The sequence below is a fragment of the Sesamum indicum genome, linkage group LG13, assembly GCF_026168435.1.
Source record: "Sesamum indicum cultivar Baizhima isolate 11 linkage group LG13, ASM2616843v1, whole genome shotgun sequence".
In the NCBI taxonomy this organism is placed as follows: Eukaryota; Viridiplantae; Streptophyta; class Magnoliopsida; order Lamiales; family Pedaliaceae; genus Sesamum; species Sesamum indicum.
The window spans coordinates 10483262-10496389 of NC_142669.1; the positions used below are offsets into that span (position 1 = coordinate 10483262).

The window sequence follows — 13128 nt, forward strand, 5'->3', positions numbered from 1 at the left end:
AGAATATCTTCTAAGCCAATATCAAAGCATAACGATCCAGTGCCTTTTTCACTTGTCTGGATTTGTGGACGACGTTTAAACAAGTAGCAAAACTATTTGAATTGCAACAAGGCACACAGACATGTAGGAGAACACCCAAAGAATTAGGATATAAAATTTTTCGTGTCAAATTCAATTTGCTTTTATCAAACCTTTCATGTATGTCGAATCCCTCCTACCACTGTATTTTCATCGTGCTCAACACTTAAAAACAATTCCAATGTGTTGGATAACAGATTATAGATAGCTCGTATCAAAATATATGATGTATTAGAAAATCAATAGTATTGGACCCAATAAAAGAAATAGTTTACGAGGTCGAACCCCCCCTCCCCCCCCCACCACTTGGGCGTCTAAGTTATGGGCTAATTCAAAGGCAGGAATGGCTCAACAGAGAACTCAATCATTAGTATCAGAACACTGCCATGAAATACATACACACAAAAGATGCACTTGAATTAGATATAAGTTCCTAAAATTAGAAAAGGAACAGAGATCAATTAGCAACTGAATGAAGTTAGCAAGTACTATCTACAATGTTTTCTTCTCTAGTTTCCATTAACAATCAAGACTGATAGAGTCAAGCTGCAGTTCTTGGTACAGAACCTTGGGCTACCAATCAAATCTGAACCTAGCAAAATCCTAGAATTTGATTTTGGTACGACTATATACTCGAATTAAATAAAAACAAAGCAAGAGAAGAATGAACTACCAATAAGAAGTAATCTTAAAGGATGCAGGCAGAGATGTAGGACAAGTGTTGCACAAAAATATGGGCATTTTACCCAAGACCTCCCGCTTTAAGATTGGAACTGGTCATAATACCAACTGCTTGAAAAAAAATAATAATCACAACCAAATCAGTCAAATAGAAGGATGGTTGCAGCCTTGAAGATTCCGCCACCAGAATTACTCAATCATTTAAACAAACATATGAAGATTAAACATGGGGCATCAATGTCAACAAGAAACAAACAGCAGCCATTCTCAAGTCAAAATCTTGTTATCCATCCTCAAAAGGGAGATCCACATAAACCTTACATCGAATTGCTTGTATTAAACTAACAAAAAGTAAGGGAAACACTGAGCCCATCAGCGCAACCTCCTAGCCTCTCTCTCAGACTCGAGCAAGGTGAGAATATCACCCTCCCTAACAGGTCCCTTGACATTTCTCATAATGAAACGGTTCTGATCATCGATAAATTTGACTCTGACCTGGGTGACTTGGCCACGAGACCCAGTCCTGCCCATAACCTTAACCACTACTGCATGCTTGATTTGTGAATCCATTCTGCATAAAGAGAGTATGAGGGACAAGCTGTCGTGGTAATAACACTAAGCTAAGTAAATTCAGAAAGAACATTTCACTTGTGCTTCAAGAAATAAGGACTATCCAACAAGTAAAAACACAAGAGACAAGACAAGACTCAATAATGTAAAGCTAAATACATTTAATTGAAATTCATATACTTCAATGCAGATAAACACTGACAAAGTCATGACGCAAAGAGATACTGAATAAAACTCAGCATGATTTAAGGATGAAAAAAACAGGCAGTTTGAAAGGTAATTTATATAAAGACGCAACATATTGGCAGGGGCACAGTAGTAGGGTTTTAATCATTATTTTCACGCAAAATCAACAACAATAACAAATAACATAAACTAAACATTTAAAACAAAAATCAGCAAAAAGAGAGAGAATTTCAGAATCTAAACTCCATAAAACATACGATTGAGGTCTGAATCCAGTAAACACAAACAACAAGGAAATAGGAAGCAACCATAAATCAGCTACGCAGACAAAACACATAAACCACACCATCAAATAGATAGAAGAAATAAAAGAGTTTTGAACACTTGGAAGAGGCGTTGCGAGATTGAGAGCGAACCTGATGTGAAGAGCGCAGAGCGAAGGGAGAAACAAGAGGAGCGACGGCACTCGGAATTCAGATGTGTACAAAAGGTTGAGGTTTTTGTTTATATAGCACTAGGGATGGGATGGGAATTACAATTACAATTGCACCCACGTCCAATACAACAAATTACACTTTTACTTGGAAGCTAACAAATTGCAATTGTACCCACATCATCATCAATTATGTTTAGATTTTTTAAAAAAATATAAAATTATGTTTAAAAAAAAAAGTACGCTTATATCTTTTTCAAAAAATTTCGTTTACGCTTGACCCCATCCGTTAAAATTTGGATATAATATATTGACGACAATAAAAAATTTACATAAAATTTTTAATTTTACTCTTATTTATTTATTTTTATATATTTTTATATTTATTAGGAGAAATGTAATATATATAATAAAATATTATTCTCAAATTACAACCATTAGACAAAACATAGTAGTTTAAGAATGAAAATCAGTCACTTTTCTTTCTCTGAAAACTTTTTTCACTTCCTACATAGGAAGTGAGATGAATGTCGTTGTTGCATATATTTTTTAGAGGCTAAATGAAGTACTTGAATAAAACTTTTTTAAGAAATAGATGCAATAATGATGTTAACCCATCTTCATGTATAAAAAACTTAAAAAAAACACTAAAAAATGACCAACTTTTTCATTCATGGATCTATAGCTTCTCTCTATTCAATGGCTATAACTTGATAGGTGGTCTTTGACAAATGAACTTATGTGATAGGTGTTCCATTAACTGTTATGGAAAAGGATTTGATTTTGATAACCAAAATATCAAGCACTAGCATGTAAGCTAAAATATTCATCTACATCTGAATGAAAATAGAAAACATATCACTATATATTTTGTCATTAGATTATCACGTACGTTTAGAACATTATATATGATGCAATTTGAATGGATAGATAAACAAAATCAAACTAGCTGAAGATAAGAACATAGATAATTGTTCTGCAATTGTGTTATTAAATGCTATTCTTGAAGCTTATAGTGATGTAAAATGTGCTATAAAATATGGTAGGAATAATGTAATTTAGACACTGTAATTAGTGGCTTAAAGAATGAAGAAATGGATCTGAAAATCAATATTGTTAATCAAACGCTAAATGAAGTTAACCATGTTAAGGAAAGAACCAAGTATAGACATAAATATATGAATAGAAGTCATAGTAGGTCAAAATCTAGAAATAGGGATGAAAAATATTGCGATAAAGGATGTTATAATTGTGGGGAAAAATGATATTTTGTTAAAAATTGTAAAAAACACAAAAGAGATTACAAGAATAAAGAAGATAATGAAATTACTAAAGAATTCTATGAAGAAGTATTTATTAATGATGTTTAGAATTCTTTGGTTTTCTAACCTATATTTGTGAAAGTGTATTTTTTTATGTTTTGCAGGTACAATCTAGGCGTTTTGGCAATAATGATTGTCAGATCCGGCCCTTGGACTAGGTTCCCTCTTTTGGATTCTGGTCCAAGGTAGAGGATGTTTGGTAAATTTGGACCAGGACCGAATTGATAGGCCCAAGCCCACAGCCACCGAATCCACCATCTGGAAGGCTAGCCCAACCATGCTGTCTTGACCCATTGTTGATCCAGCCCACTCATTGCCCTGCCAATCTACCCAACCTAACTCCCTTTGTTTCTTATTTCCCCTCATTCTGCAGATATATCCATAAATCTCCTCGCTCTCTCTCACCTCCCCGTGCTCCATCTCCCTTTTCTTTGTTTAATCCTCGCCATCGTCTTCCCTCCTCGATTTCTACCTTTGCAGCCCTTCTCTCTCACCGCATCAATGGCTCCTCTCTAAAAATATTTCTCAATTGCTTCTAGTGAAGAGAACAGACAGAACACAAACCTTCTCCCCTTTCTCCTATTATGCTAATAGTGTTCTTCATGAACTATTTTCTAAGTGGAAACCTTAATGGTTGTTCAAGGTTTATGTGACTGAGGCTGTTTTGAGTGATTGAAGCCTTGGTGGCTGCTTGAGTAGTTGAAGCCTTAATGGCTATTTTTGATATAGCAATTGGTGTGTGGTTGCCAGCCTAAGTGGTTGTGCGTTATCCCCCTACTAGATCTGACTCACTGAGCCATTATCTCTCTCTCTTTTTTTTTTTGTTTTTGTTTCGAATTTACTGTCGATATTATTTTGTTATTGTATCTATCAGATCTATAATTATCTTGTTCATGTTTGTTGTAATATTAGCCTGTATTAAAGGTTTTTCAGAACCCACAATTCATTTGTAATAGTTGGATTAGGGTTTTTATCCTTTGGGCTCATCGCTAGTGGATAAATCCTCAGTAGTGGTATGAGGGCCTTCGGGTTCTGTTTTTGATGCTGGTAAAATCGTTTTAATTTTTCTTTATTATTATTTTTACTGCAAAATAACTTTCTATGCGAAGAAAAATAGCTTAGTAAAACTCTCTAAAAGATTTCATATTTTTTCTGAGTTATGTGGATATTTCTGTTGTGTGCGATCTATTTTTGTTTAGTGCTTGTTTCAAAAAATCTATGATATTTTCTGGAAATTTTTCTGAAAATTATTTTCTGAAAATTATTTCTGCAAAATATATGTTTAAAACCTTCCCGTATTTTAAAAGTCGGCTAAAAACTCCTTTCTATTTTAAAAAAATGCTAACCCCCCCCCCCCCCCCCCGGTGTTTTGTAAACTAAGCTCAATTGCCCTCTCTCCGTTAAATCCAACTAATGATGTTAATTTTTTTTTAATAAAATGACTGTTATACTCTTACTTAATATATATTATTTTTTATTTTAATGACCGTTGTAACTTCTTTGATCAAATATTGATCATTAAATTTAATCAATTAATCTCAATCGTTAGATTTTAAAAAAATAAAAGGTCTATATTCAACAAACTATTCAACCACCCCCTTTTACCCCCCATTGCCCCCTCCCCCCACCCCACCACCATCTTCGTAGGCAGCGTGGATTCTTAAAATCATCGTATGCCCCCAAATAGTTTATCAAAATGAGTACGACCAGTCTCATTAGAATCATCTTGAAAAGACGAGTCTAATGGTGGTGGTCTGAGACCGAGATTCGATCGGATGGAGAAGAATCAATGGCAAATATGTTTGGTAGTCATGGCTTGAGTCCACTCTCTTCGATTGACGAAAACTTAAATTGAAGGTATGCAAATGTTTGTCTTGAAGAGAGGATTCGAACGGTACAATTGACCGTCGAAAACTCGTCCGAACGGCGCCGAAAACTTAGAAACGAAAATCACTCAGTTTTTTCTTTTTAATTTTTAATTAATTTTAATTATAATAATTAAAATATATTTTAGTTAATTAAGAACATTTTAAATAATTATTGTAATTAAATATATATTTAATTGATTAAAAATAATTTTAAAATTTAACCATTAGCAATTATAAAATTATTTGAATTTAAATATAATATAATTTAATATTTACTATTAAATAAATTAAATATAATTTGATATTTTAATTTAAATCATAAAAAAATACAAAAATAAAAAAATTGGTATTTTAGTAAAAACACCTAAGAAAAAGGTCAAAAACAGTTAAAAAATACCCCACACGTACAAAAAGCTCGTGTAATGCACCTTCCATTAATTACTAAAGGACGGGGTGTTTGTTGCTGAGTTTTACAAAACACAAGGGGCTTTTAGCCTATTTTTAATATAGAAGGGGTTTTTAGCCGACTTTTTAAAACACATGAGAATTTTATGCTTTGTCCTATAATTTACAACCTTTTGATCGAAAATTTTATATTTCTAATTAGCAACAAAAGATGAAAGGTAGTTTAATTCAACAAGGAGTTTTAGTACAAAAACCTATTACTAAACATCTTAATCCGAACATGTTCAGTTCTATCACTTTCTCGGTAAAAAAAAATTATTACACAACATACTAATCCAAATATATTTTTTGTCTTAAACAAAACTCAATATATAAAAACAAAATTCATTAAAAATTACTGAAAAATAAAAATTAAGAATAAAAATAAAATGAAACAAGACATAAATAATTGGGCAGCTCCAACTCCGAGCACCGACCTCACCTCCTGGAGCAGGCTACTTGGCAGAGTCAGAAACTGATCATGTACGCGTGATTCATGCTACAGCGCTTTTGCGTGGAGACGCAAACTTTTGGTGGTTTGAAAATCACGGTTTTGGTAATTCTTTCAGCTTAAAAATGGAAGGGACAGCTGCTCCAAACTCCTGTGGGGCTGTGGAGACACCAATTTTTCACATGATTCTTTTGTCCAAGTTCAGCTTACCTTTGAATTCAACGCTCAGTTTCGAACATCATTGTCTCTAAACATACCCAACACTCATTTGGGATTGGGACATGGAAGTAGGACGTAATTATATAATTGTTAGGTCTGAAATCACATGACTTTTTTGCAAAGAAATGTTTCTTTATTTTATTTTATTTGGTATAATAGGAAAAATTCTAATTCCGACCCAATTCGATCAGACCTGAACTAATCACATGACAAGTGCGATACACTTGCTTAGTGATTGGATTGGTTCAATCAAATTGAATCTGGACAAGAATTTTCCATCGATTAAACACATATCCCGACAATCAAAGGCCTAATCATTGTCCTGAAATGTCTCTTCTAAATAAGATGTAGCCAAACATGCACTATTACAACCTCATGATCAGTTAAATAGTGTCAGCAAAACTGGACACCACTGGTTGGTACCTTTTCGTTTTCCTTCTGCAGTTACTTAATTGAGAAATGATTAACACACACTTTCACTTGGAAAAAATCCTTATCCTTCTCTTCAGTCAGTTACCTGGAAATCCTCAAATATGAACTCATCAGCTTCAGCTGCTCGTTGCTCCATTCAAGTGTGAAAACCCTTTACAAGTAAGCACAGTTCACATCTATAAATCTGGTGCTTGTTTCTGTTTACTTAGAATATTTTCACTTCTCAAGGATTTTATGCTTTTCTTGGGTGAAGGGATTTAAGGTTAGTTTCTTCCTACGTTAACAACTCGATCATAGCTTGTGTAAATTCATGTTGTAGTAATGAGAAAACATGTTGCAGTTTGGAGGTAATGAAATGGGAAAAGGTGGGACAATTCCGTTGTACATCACCATTTCTGTTGTTGCTTTTGTGGCCTCGAAGATTGTCATGGCGGTCCTCTGCTATCGTGGATGGAAAAGGAAACAAATGATCGTTCAAGACAGTGTTACAGGTGCTTTCTCTTCTTAGTTTCCTCGTTTTGATCATCTGATTCAAACATGTGGCTGGACAACACTTGAGGATGTTTGTGGAAATTTCTGCTTTTGTGATTGGGAAAACACTGTAAGAAAATAGTGTTTTAAAAATTTTAGTTTAATGTTAAAATAGCTTTAGCAAATCAAGATAAATATAATGCATGTGATATATGTAAATAAATATAAAACGGCTGGCCTATAGGAATCACGTCACTTGACGCTGTCCTAAGATCGTGATGGCCACCCTTCGTGCAGGTACTATCGGCTCACCACCACCCCAAGATAAAACAAAAGAAGGCCTCCATTGGTGTCTTCTATTGTGAGCATGTTCACAAGAATACTAGAGAATTAGACCTTATCAACTTGCCCAAATATATGTAGTAAGAATAATAGGAATGTGAGATTTGAGATGCAAAAGTGAGTTGGTGTATTCTTAAATCCCTAGGACCTCCTATTGATAGTGTTAGGATAGGACATGTAACACCCAAATTAAAATAGAAATAATGGTCATTAGTGGAGTATTACAAAATTAAAAAGAATGTTTGTAACAATCCCCCACAAGTTTGAAAACTTCAAATGATATATAAGCAAATATAATAGGGTAATTGAATACTATGCAATAGGTACAGGAGCCTTTCGGGCTTGAGTCTACACTTAATTTAACGATTTCCATTTGAGGGAGCCATAATGGATTACGCTTTGAATTAGGTCGCTTGGCCAAAATTTTCAATACGTCACACACACATTATTGACATGTAAAACACTCCACCCCTTGTCTATGTAAAACAATGCCTTCTTACATGTGAAATGCAGGTGGGAAATTAGTAATGTTCAGATCGCCAAGGACCAAGTCTCTAAAGCCAAACATGTTCTTGAAGAAGACGATGAAACTAAGCAACAAGGACATCATCGGATCAGGAGGGTACGGGACTGTTTACAAGCTCGTAATAAATGACTGCATATCCTTTGCTGTTAAAAGACTAAACAGATTAAGCTCAGAGCAAGACCGAGGATTTGAGAGAGAGTTGGAGGCGATGGGGAACATCAAGCACCGGAATATAGTAGCCCTTCACGGGTACTACACGGCTCCTCACTATAATCTTCTCGTCTACGAGCTCATGACTAATGGGAGCTTGCACGAACTGCTTCATGGTATGAAGTTGAATCTTAACTCCCTAAGAATTAAGTCGAGCTGAACAAATTATTGCTCCAGCTTTGAGCTAAACTTCAAATCTTATTGTATAAAAATTATGTTCAATCTTAGACAAAATTGTAATTTTAGTCCTGTATGTTGGGGGAGGTGATCATCGTCCCGTAGCTAAATTATTGACAATTTTTGTTCAGAAATTTATATTGCAAGTTTGGTGGTTGCCATCCTACAAATATATAGGACTAAAATTGCAATTTTTACATTCGATCTTATTTGTTGTGTTTAACGAATCAAGCAATGAGACTCAGCTTTTCGCACTATGTTTATGCAGGAAAATCAGTGAACAAGAAGGCTCTTGATTGGCCATCAAGATACAGAATTGCGGTTGGAGCTGCAAGAGGGATATCCTACCTGCACCACGACTGTATTCCCCACGTAATACACAGAGACATAAAGTCGAGCAACATATTGCTGGATCATAACTTGGAGGCACGCGTGTCTGATTTCGGACTAGCTACTTTGATGGAACCAGATAAAACTCATGTTTCGACATTAGTTGCTGGAACTTTTGGATATTTGGCTCCAGGTATATATGCTCTTTTCGGATACAAAAGATGGTTTTAACGCTGAAGTTGTCTGGAAAATTATCTTATGGTCACTCGATGTTCTGCAGAATATTATGACACGGGAAAGGCAACAGCGAAAGGGGACGTCTACAGCTTTGGAGTTGTATTACTCGAGCTTCTAACGGGGAAAAAACCGACTGACGGAGCATTCATTGAGGAGGGTACGAAGCTGGTGACATGGGTAAAACTTTCAACTCAATCAACTTTTCAATACTCAGTAGCTAGTATCTTTTGCACGGAGATCTTCTATCACACATTAGTGTGATATATTGGTGTGACTAACACGTCTCACTTTCAAAAATTAAAAAAATATATAATTAAATTAAACTGTAATTTAAAAGTAGGATACATGTCATACACATAGTGGGACCATTGGATAATACTAGATCAAGATAGAAGATCATGCCCTTTTGCATGTTATTTTCTAACAAACACTCTACTACCAGGGGCAAAATCATAATTTCACAATGTTTCACAACGGCCCTAGTCATCTGTTTTTGTAGTTTTAACTAATATTCTATCATAGGAACAATCAATCTCCGTACATTCTTGAATATGATTCCCGTTCTTGTTTTCTGCACACATTTCAGTTCTGTCTTGCGATTACCTAATGTTAAACTATTGTCTTATATACGGTCATTTCTAGCTTTTTGGATCCTTTTTCAGCTACTAACTTGGTTAGGTATCACAACTGTTGCAGGTGAAGTCAGTTGTACACGATAAGAGAGAAGGGTATGTAGTCGACAGCAGTTTGGTCGATTTTCCTATCGATGAAATCAACCGTGTGTTTAGCATAGCACTGATGTGTCTTGAACTGGAGCCGTCTGAACGACCTACTATGACAGAAGTTGTGAAGATGCTAGAGCAGATAAGATCAGAACAATTCATATCAGGGGCTTGAAATTGTGCTTCAGCATCTTAACAAGTCAGAAAACGAACATCGTTTATGAGCAAACAATACGAATCCATTCATAAACATATAGATACGCGTACAAAAACTGGAGCAACTCAGTGAGAATAAGTTTCTTTTTATAGGAAATGAATAAACGTTAGAACTTAAGAGAACGACTCAGTTACTTGAGTGTTGCAGCTAATCCATTAGAAGCTGAAGCTTTCAGAGAAGGGGACACCGGATTACCTCCAAGAAACACATCAAAGAGAGCGGACGTGACGTTTGATGATTCAATTGTAGCATCAACAGAAGAAGGCGCCCCATCGGGTGATACACAAACCTGAGATTCATGAATAAAATTTCAACTGTTGAATTAGCAGGGGAAGTTTATTAGAGAAGAGAAAGATGAAATATGTAGAAAGAAAAAACAAAATGAAGTAGCTGGACTGCCCTTTTATATGAAGAAATCATGCATGGTTATATTAAAAACTATATTATACATACAAGCATTTTTGTTGTGTCCAACCAAGTCAAGAATATTGAAGTTCCTTTCTTAAGGGGCCGTCCTTGAAAGATGCTACGGAACGTCGAGAGTGCAGATTCGTCGACCGGGGTTGGTGATGTAATTCTTGGAGAGATGGCTTCATCCAATGCATCCCAAAATGTTTTACCGTCTACATCTCTTACAAGAATAATATGTAGTGACTTCTCTAATGGAGCTGCACTTTTCCATAAATTAAATATTAGTACTCTGTAAGAATCCACCAGTCCCTCAAATGATCTTTCGTAAGTTTAAGACGAATACCCTGAAAAATTGCATCAAAAATTGATGAATCCTGTTGCAACTCCACCGATGAGCGTCCTTTCCAGGCATCTAACTTGCTGAAGACGGACTGATTTGTGTACAGTCCCGCAGCATAGACTTTAACCCCAATTATTGCAAAGACTTTTTCCCTGTATCCTAATAATATTACGAAGGATGAAGATTATCACCACTGAAGCATCAGGATTACGGATGAGCACATTCAAGGCATATCAACAGCACAAAAATTTAAATTCATGGTACGTAAACTTACCAGTTCCAAGTAATGATAATGAGGAGCAACCTGGAAGGCTCAGTGATGTTTGAAATTTTACCTTGGTCTCGGGTTCTTCTGTGTACTCTGAACTTACAACTAAAAGCCATTACATGAATACCATCAGATAATGTGTAAGACGATATAGAGCAAGGTAAAGAAATCAGAAAGAACATGCAGTTGTGTAGACATTTGTATTCCCAGTTAATATAGGGTAGTACACGCGCTATACAAAGAAAGTAAGACTACAACCTCATATGCCTATATATAAGTACTTCTACAGCAGTATTGAGATGCCAATTGTTGGAGTATGCAGCCTGATCCAACAATACAATTTAGCTCAGCTTTTATGGAGAAAACTTTTTTGCCAGTCGAGAATTTGTAATTTTACAATGTTTTACAACTGGCCTAAATGTATTCAATTGATAGGCTGCCACCTGGTGTTGCTGTAGGAATATTCTATCTTACTTAGAGAAACTTGCCCGGCTGTGTACGCAAGAGCAACTTACCTGAACCAAGTAAGTTTTGTGTGTTCTAATGTTTGATTCCTTCTATTCTAGACATATTTCACAATCTGTCTATGATTTCCTAACACCAATAATGTAAATTCCTTCACACACCGTAGCCTTAAGATTCGAAGATTTTGGAAAACATCCAAGTATGATACGGTAGTAATGAACGTTACCGATGAGTTCCACAACTTCCTTGTTATTTCTCTTCCTCTCTCTTCTATCTCTACTTTCTACATTCAAGTTGTGAGCAACACTTATTCATAGTTGCGGTTCCAAAAGATCAAACTCCAGTGGAGGATTTAACATGTCATCCTTCAACATTTTGAGGCATCTGCGTTGGGATCGATGACGTCCTATCCTTTCACTTCACCCAATTTCAGCAAAAGCCATTGGTATATAAACCAATTATAGGGGATTATCAAGTACATATACATAATGAGACTTGAACCAAAGGCACCATGCTTGTACAGTCCTGAGACACCAATCTTTACATCCTCATTTACGTTATCGTTCCTCATTATGCAATGTTTTTTATTCATTTTCAGATTCCTACTTTTTCTTTGTTTGCTCCTTTTGTTCAATCTACTTACCTGATTCTTTACCAAGTATTCTTGAACATGTTTGTCAACAGTAGGGTTAAATGCAACAAATCTGCCTGTAAAAAACACTAATAGACAGACAACCCCCTTGAATAAGAGCAACCCGACTCCCTGAACTTTTAAAAGAAAAGGCAACGGGCGACAAGGAAGCCGGTGAGCTTTTATTAGGGTTTTCACAAGGAGGTAAATGCAATTAACTCATCAATCTACTAGATTAAAGTGGTCAATCATCTAAATCCCCAAGGGTTCTGCAGGAAAAAGTCGGTAATTGCAAAAAACTCTTAAGGCATAAAATACTCAGTATTCACCAATCAAACACACATTCAGGCAAATTCTTGGAGAGGAAACAGGCAAATCATGAACTCTCAGCAACCAAAAGAAGAAAAATAAAGAACCCACAATCATATTCTAACCACTGCTGAAACCAAGGCAAAATACTTGATCAGAGAAGCGCATTTTCACAGTCTAACATTACTCAATTGTACCACCATTTCTAAAACAACTGCTGAGTAATTAATTTACTACCTGAAGAAGATGAAGCAGCTTTAGGTGATAGGCGGCCCTCAAGTCCAGCATTCCTCCTCTTAATGCAGAGATTTGGAGGAAATGTGGAGGCAGAAGTCTTGGTGTGCTTGAGTGCTGATAGCTGCTTGTTTGGAGTGGTAGCAAGAAAGCAGATTCTTGGGTTTAGATTAGAGGGCTTGCCTTTGGGGTTGGGGGATGATGAATGGGAAAGAGGCGTGGATATTGCTACTGTTGAAGCCATTTTCTGAGAATGCGACTATCAGCACGGAGGAATTTCCTATGCCCATTTGCATTAAACAATTGAGATACTGTATAGATTTACAGACAGTTTACTGTAGGAGTTAGGATGATTTTGTGGTGGACTAGGAATGTACTCCGTAACATGTCTGAACACTTGTCATCTTACCTTCCACTTGTGACCACTGTAATGGAGCCCGCATGATCCACCGTATGCTATTAGCCCTATTAAAGTACAATCTCTAATTTGAAAATTCTTGCAGGATTATGGATGTAAAAATAATAACAAATTCGATTGGAATGGCTGAAGTTAG

The 13128-nt window shown here is 35.8% G+C and overlaps 3 protein-coding genes across 5 annotated transcripts; 1 reads left to right on the forward strand and 2 right to left on the reverse strand.

Annotated features, from left to right (window-relative positions):
• Window positions 1-959: 959 nt before the first annotated feature.
• LOC105176908 (small ribosomal subunit protein eS28x) lies at window positions 960-2086 on the reverse strand. Its single transcript, XM_011099855.3, has 2 exons — window positions 1932-2086; window positions 960-1330 (listed from the first exon to the last, which is right to left on the reverse strand). Exon 2 carries the CDS (start codon window positions 1327-1329, stop codon window positions 1132-1134), a length of 198 nt encoding a protein of 65 aa, XP_011098157.1. The 5' UTR covers window position 1330; window positions 1932-2086; the 3' UTR covers window positions 960-1131.
• Window positions 2087-6658: 4572 nt separating this feature from the next.
• Window positions 6659-10357, forward strand: LOC105176906 (Protein kinase superfamily protein). 3 transcript variants are annotated; one of them, XM_011099852.3, is made up of 6 exons: window positions 6659-6946; window positions 7025-7175; window positions 8011-8349; window positions 8679-8933; window positions 9021-9154; window positions 9674-10357. In XM_011099852.3, exons 2-6 carry the CDS (start codon window positions 7040-7042, stop codon window positions 9872-9874), a joined length of 1065 nt encoding a protein of 354 aa, XP_011098154.1. In that variant the 5' UTR covers window positions 6659-6946; window positions 7025-7039; the 3' UTR covers window positions 9875-10357. The 3 variants fall into 3 exon arrangements, with proteins under 3 accessions (XP_011098154.1, XP_088733360.1, XP_011098153.1); XM_088877234.1 differs by having other exon boundaries at window positions 6659-6843; window positions 7004-7175; XM_011099851.3 differs by having other exon boundaries at window positions 6660-6843.
• On the reverse strand, window positions 9863-12901 carry FAP3 (Chalcone-flavanone isomerase family protein). The gene is made up of 5 exons (XM_011099854.3): window positions 12578-12901; window positions 10942-11040; window positions 10671-10826; window positions 10370-10584; window positions 9863-10205 (listed from the first exon to the last, which is right to left on the reverse strand). Exons 1-5 carry the CDS (start codon window positions 12816-12818, stop codon window positions 10047-10049), a joined length of 870 nt encoding a protein of 289 aa, XP_011098156.1. The 5' UTR covers window positions 12819-12901; the 3' UTR covers window positions 9863-10046.
• Between the last annotated feature and the right edge of the window lie 227 nt (window positions 12902-13128).

Excerpts from the sequence above, each read along its gene's own strand:
- LOC105176906 (XM_088877234.1), top strand. The coding sequence starts at position 7,016 with ATGTTGCAGTTTGGAGGTAATGAAATGGGAAAAGGTGGGACAATTCCG. Across the intron at positions 7,176-8,010 it reads CGTTCAAGACAGTGTTACAG|GTGGGAAATTAGTAATGTTC; the intron begins GTGCTTTCTCTT and ends TGTGAAATGCAG. Across the intron at positions 8,350-8,678 it reads CTTGCACGAACTGCTTCATG|GAAAATCAGTGAACAAGAAG; the intron begins GTATGAAGTTGA and ends ATGTTTATGCAG.
- LOC105176908 (XM_011099855.3), bottom strand. The coding sequence starts at position 1,329 with ATGGATTCACAAATCAAGCATGCAGTAGTGGTTAAGGTTATGGGCAGG.
- FAP3 (XM_011099854.3), bottom strand. The coding sequence starts at position 12,818 with ATGGCTTCAACAGTAGCAATATCCACGCCTCTTTCCCATTCATCATCC. Across the intron at positions 10,827-10,941 it reads ATTATCATTACTTGGAACTG|GATACAGGGAAAAAGTCTTT; the intron begins GTAAGTTTACGT and ends TAATATTATTAG. Across the intron at positions 10,585-10,670 it reads TTTTGATGCAATTTTTCAGG|CTCCATTAGAGAAGTCACTA; the intron begins GTATTCGTCTTA and ends GGAAAAGTGCAG.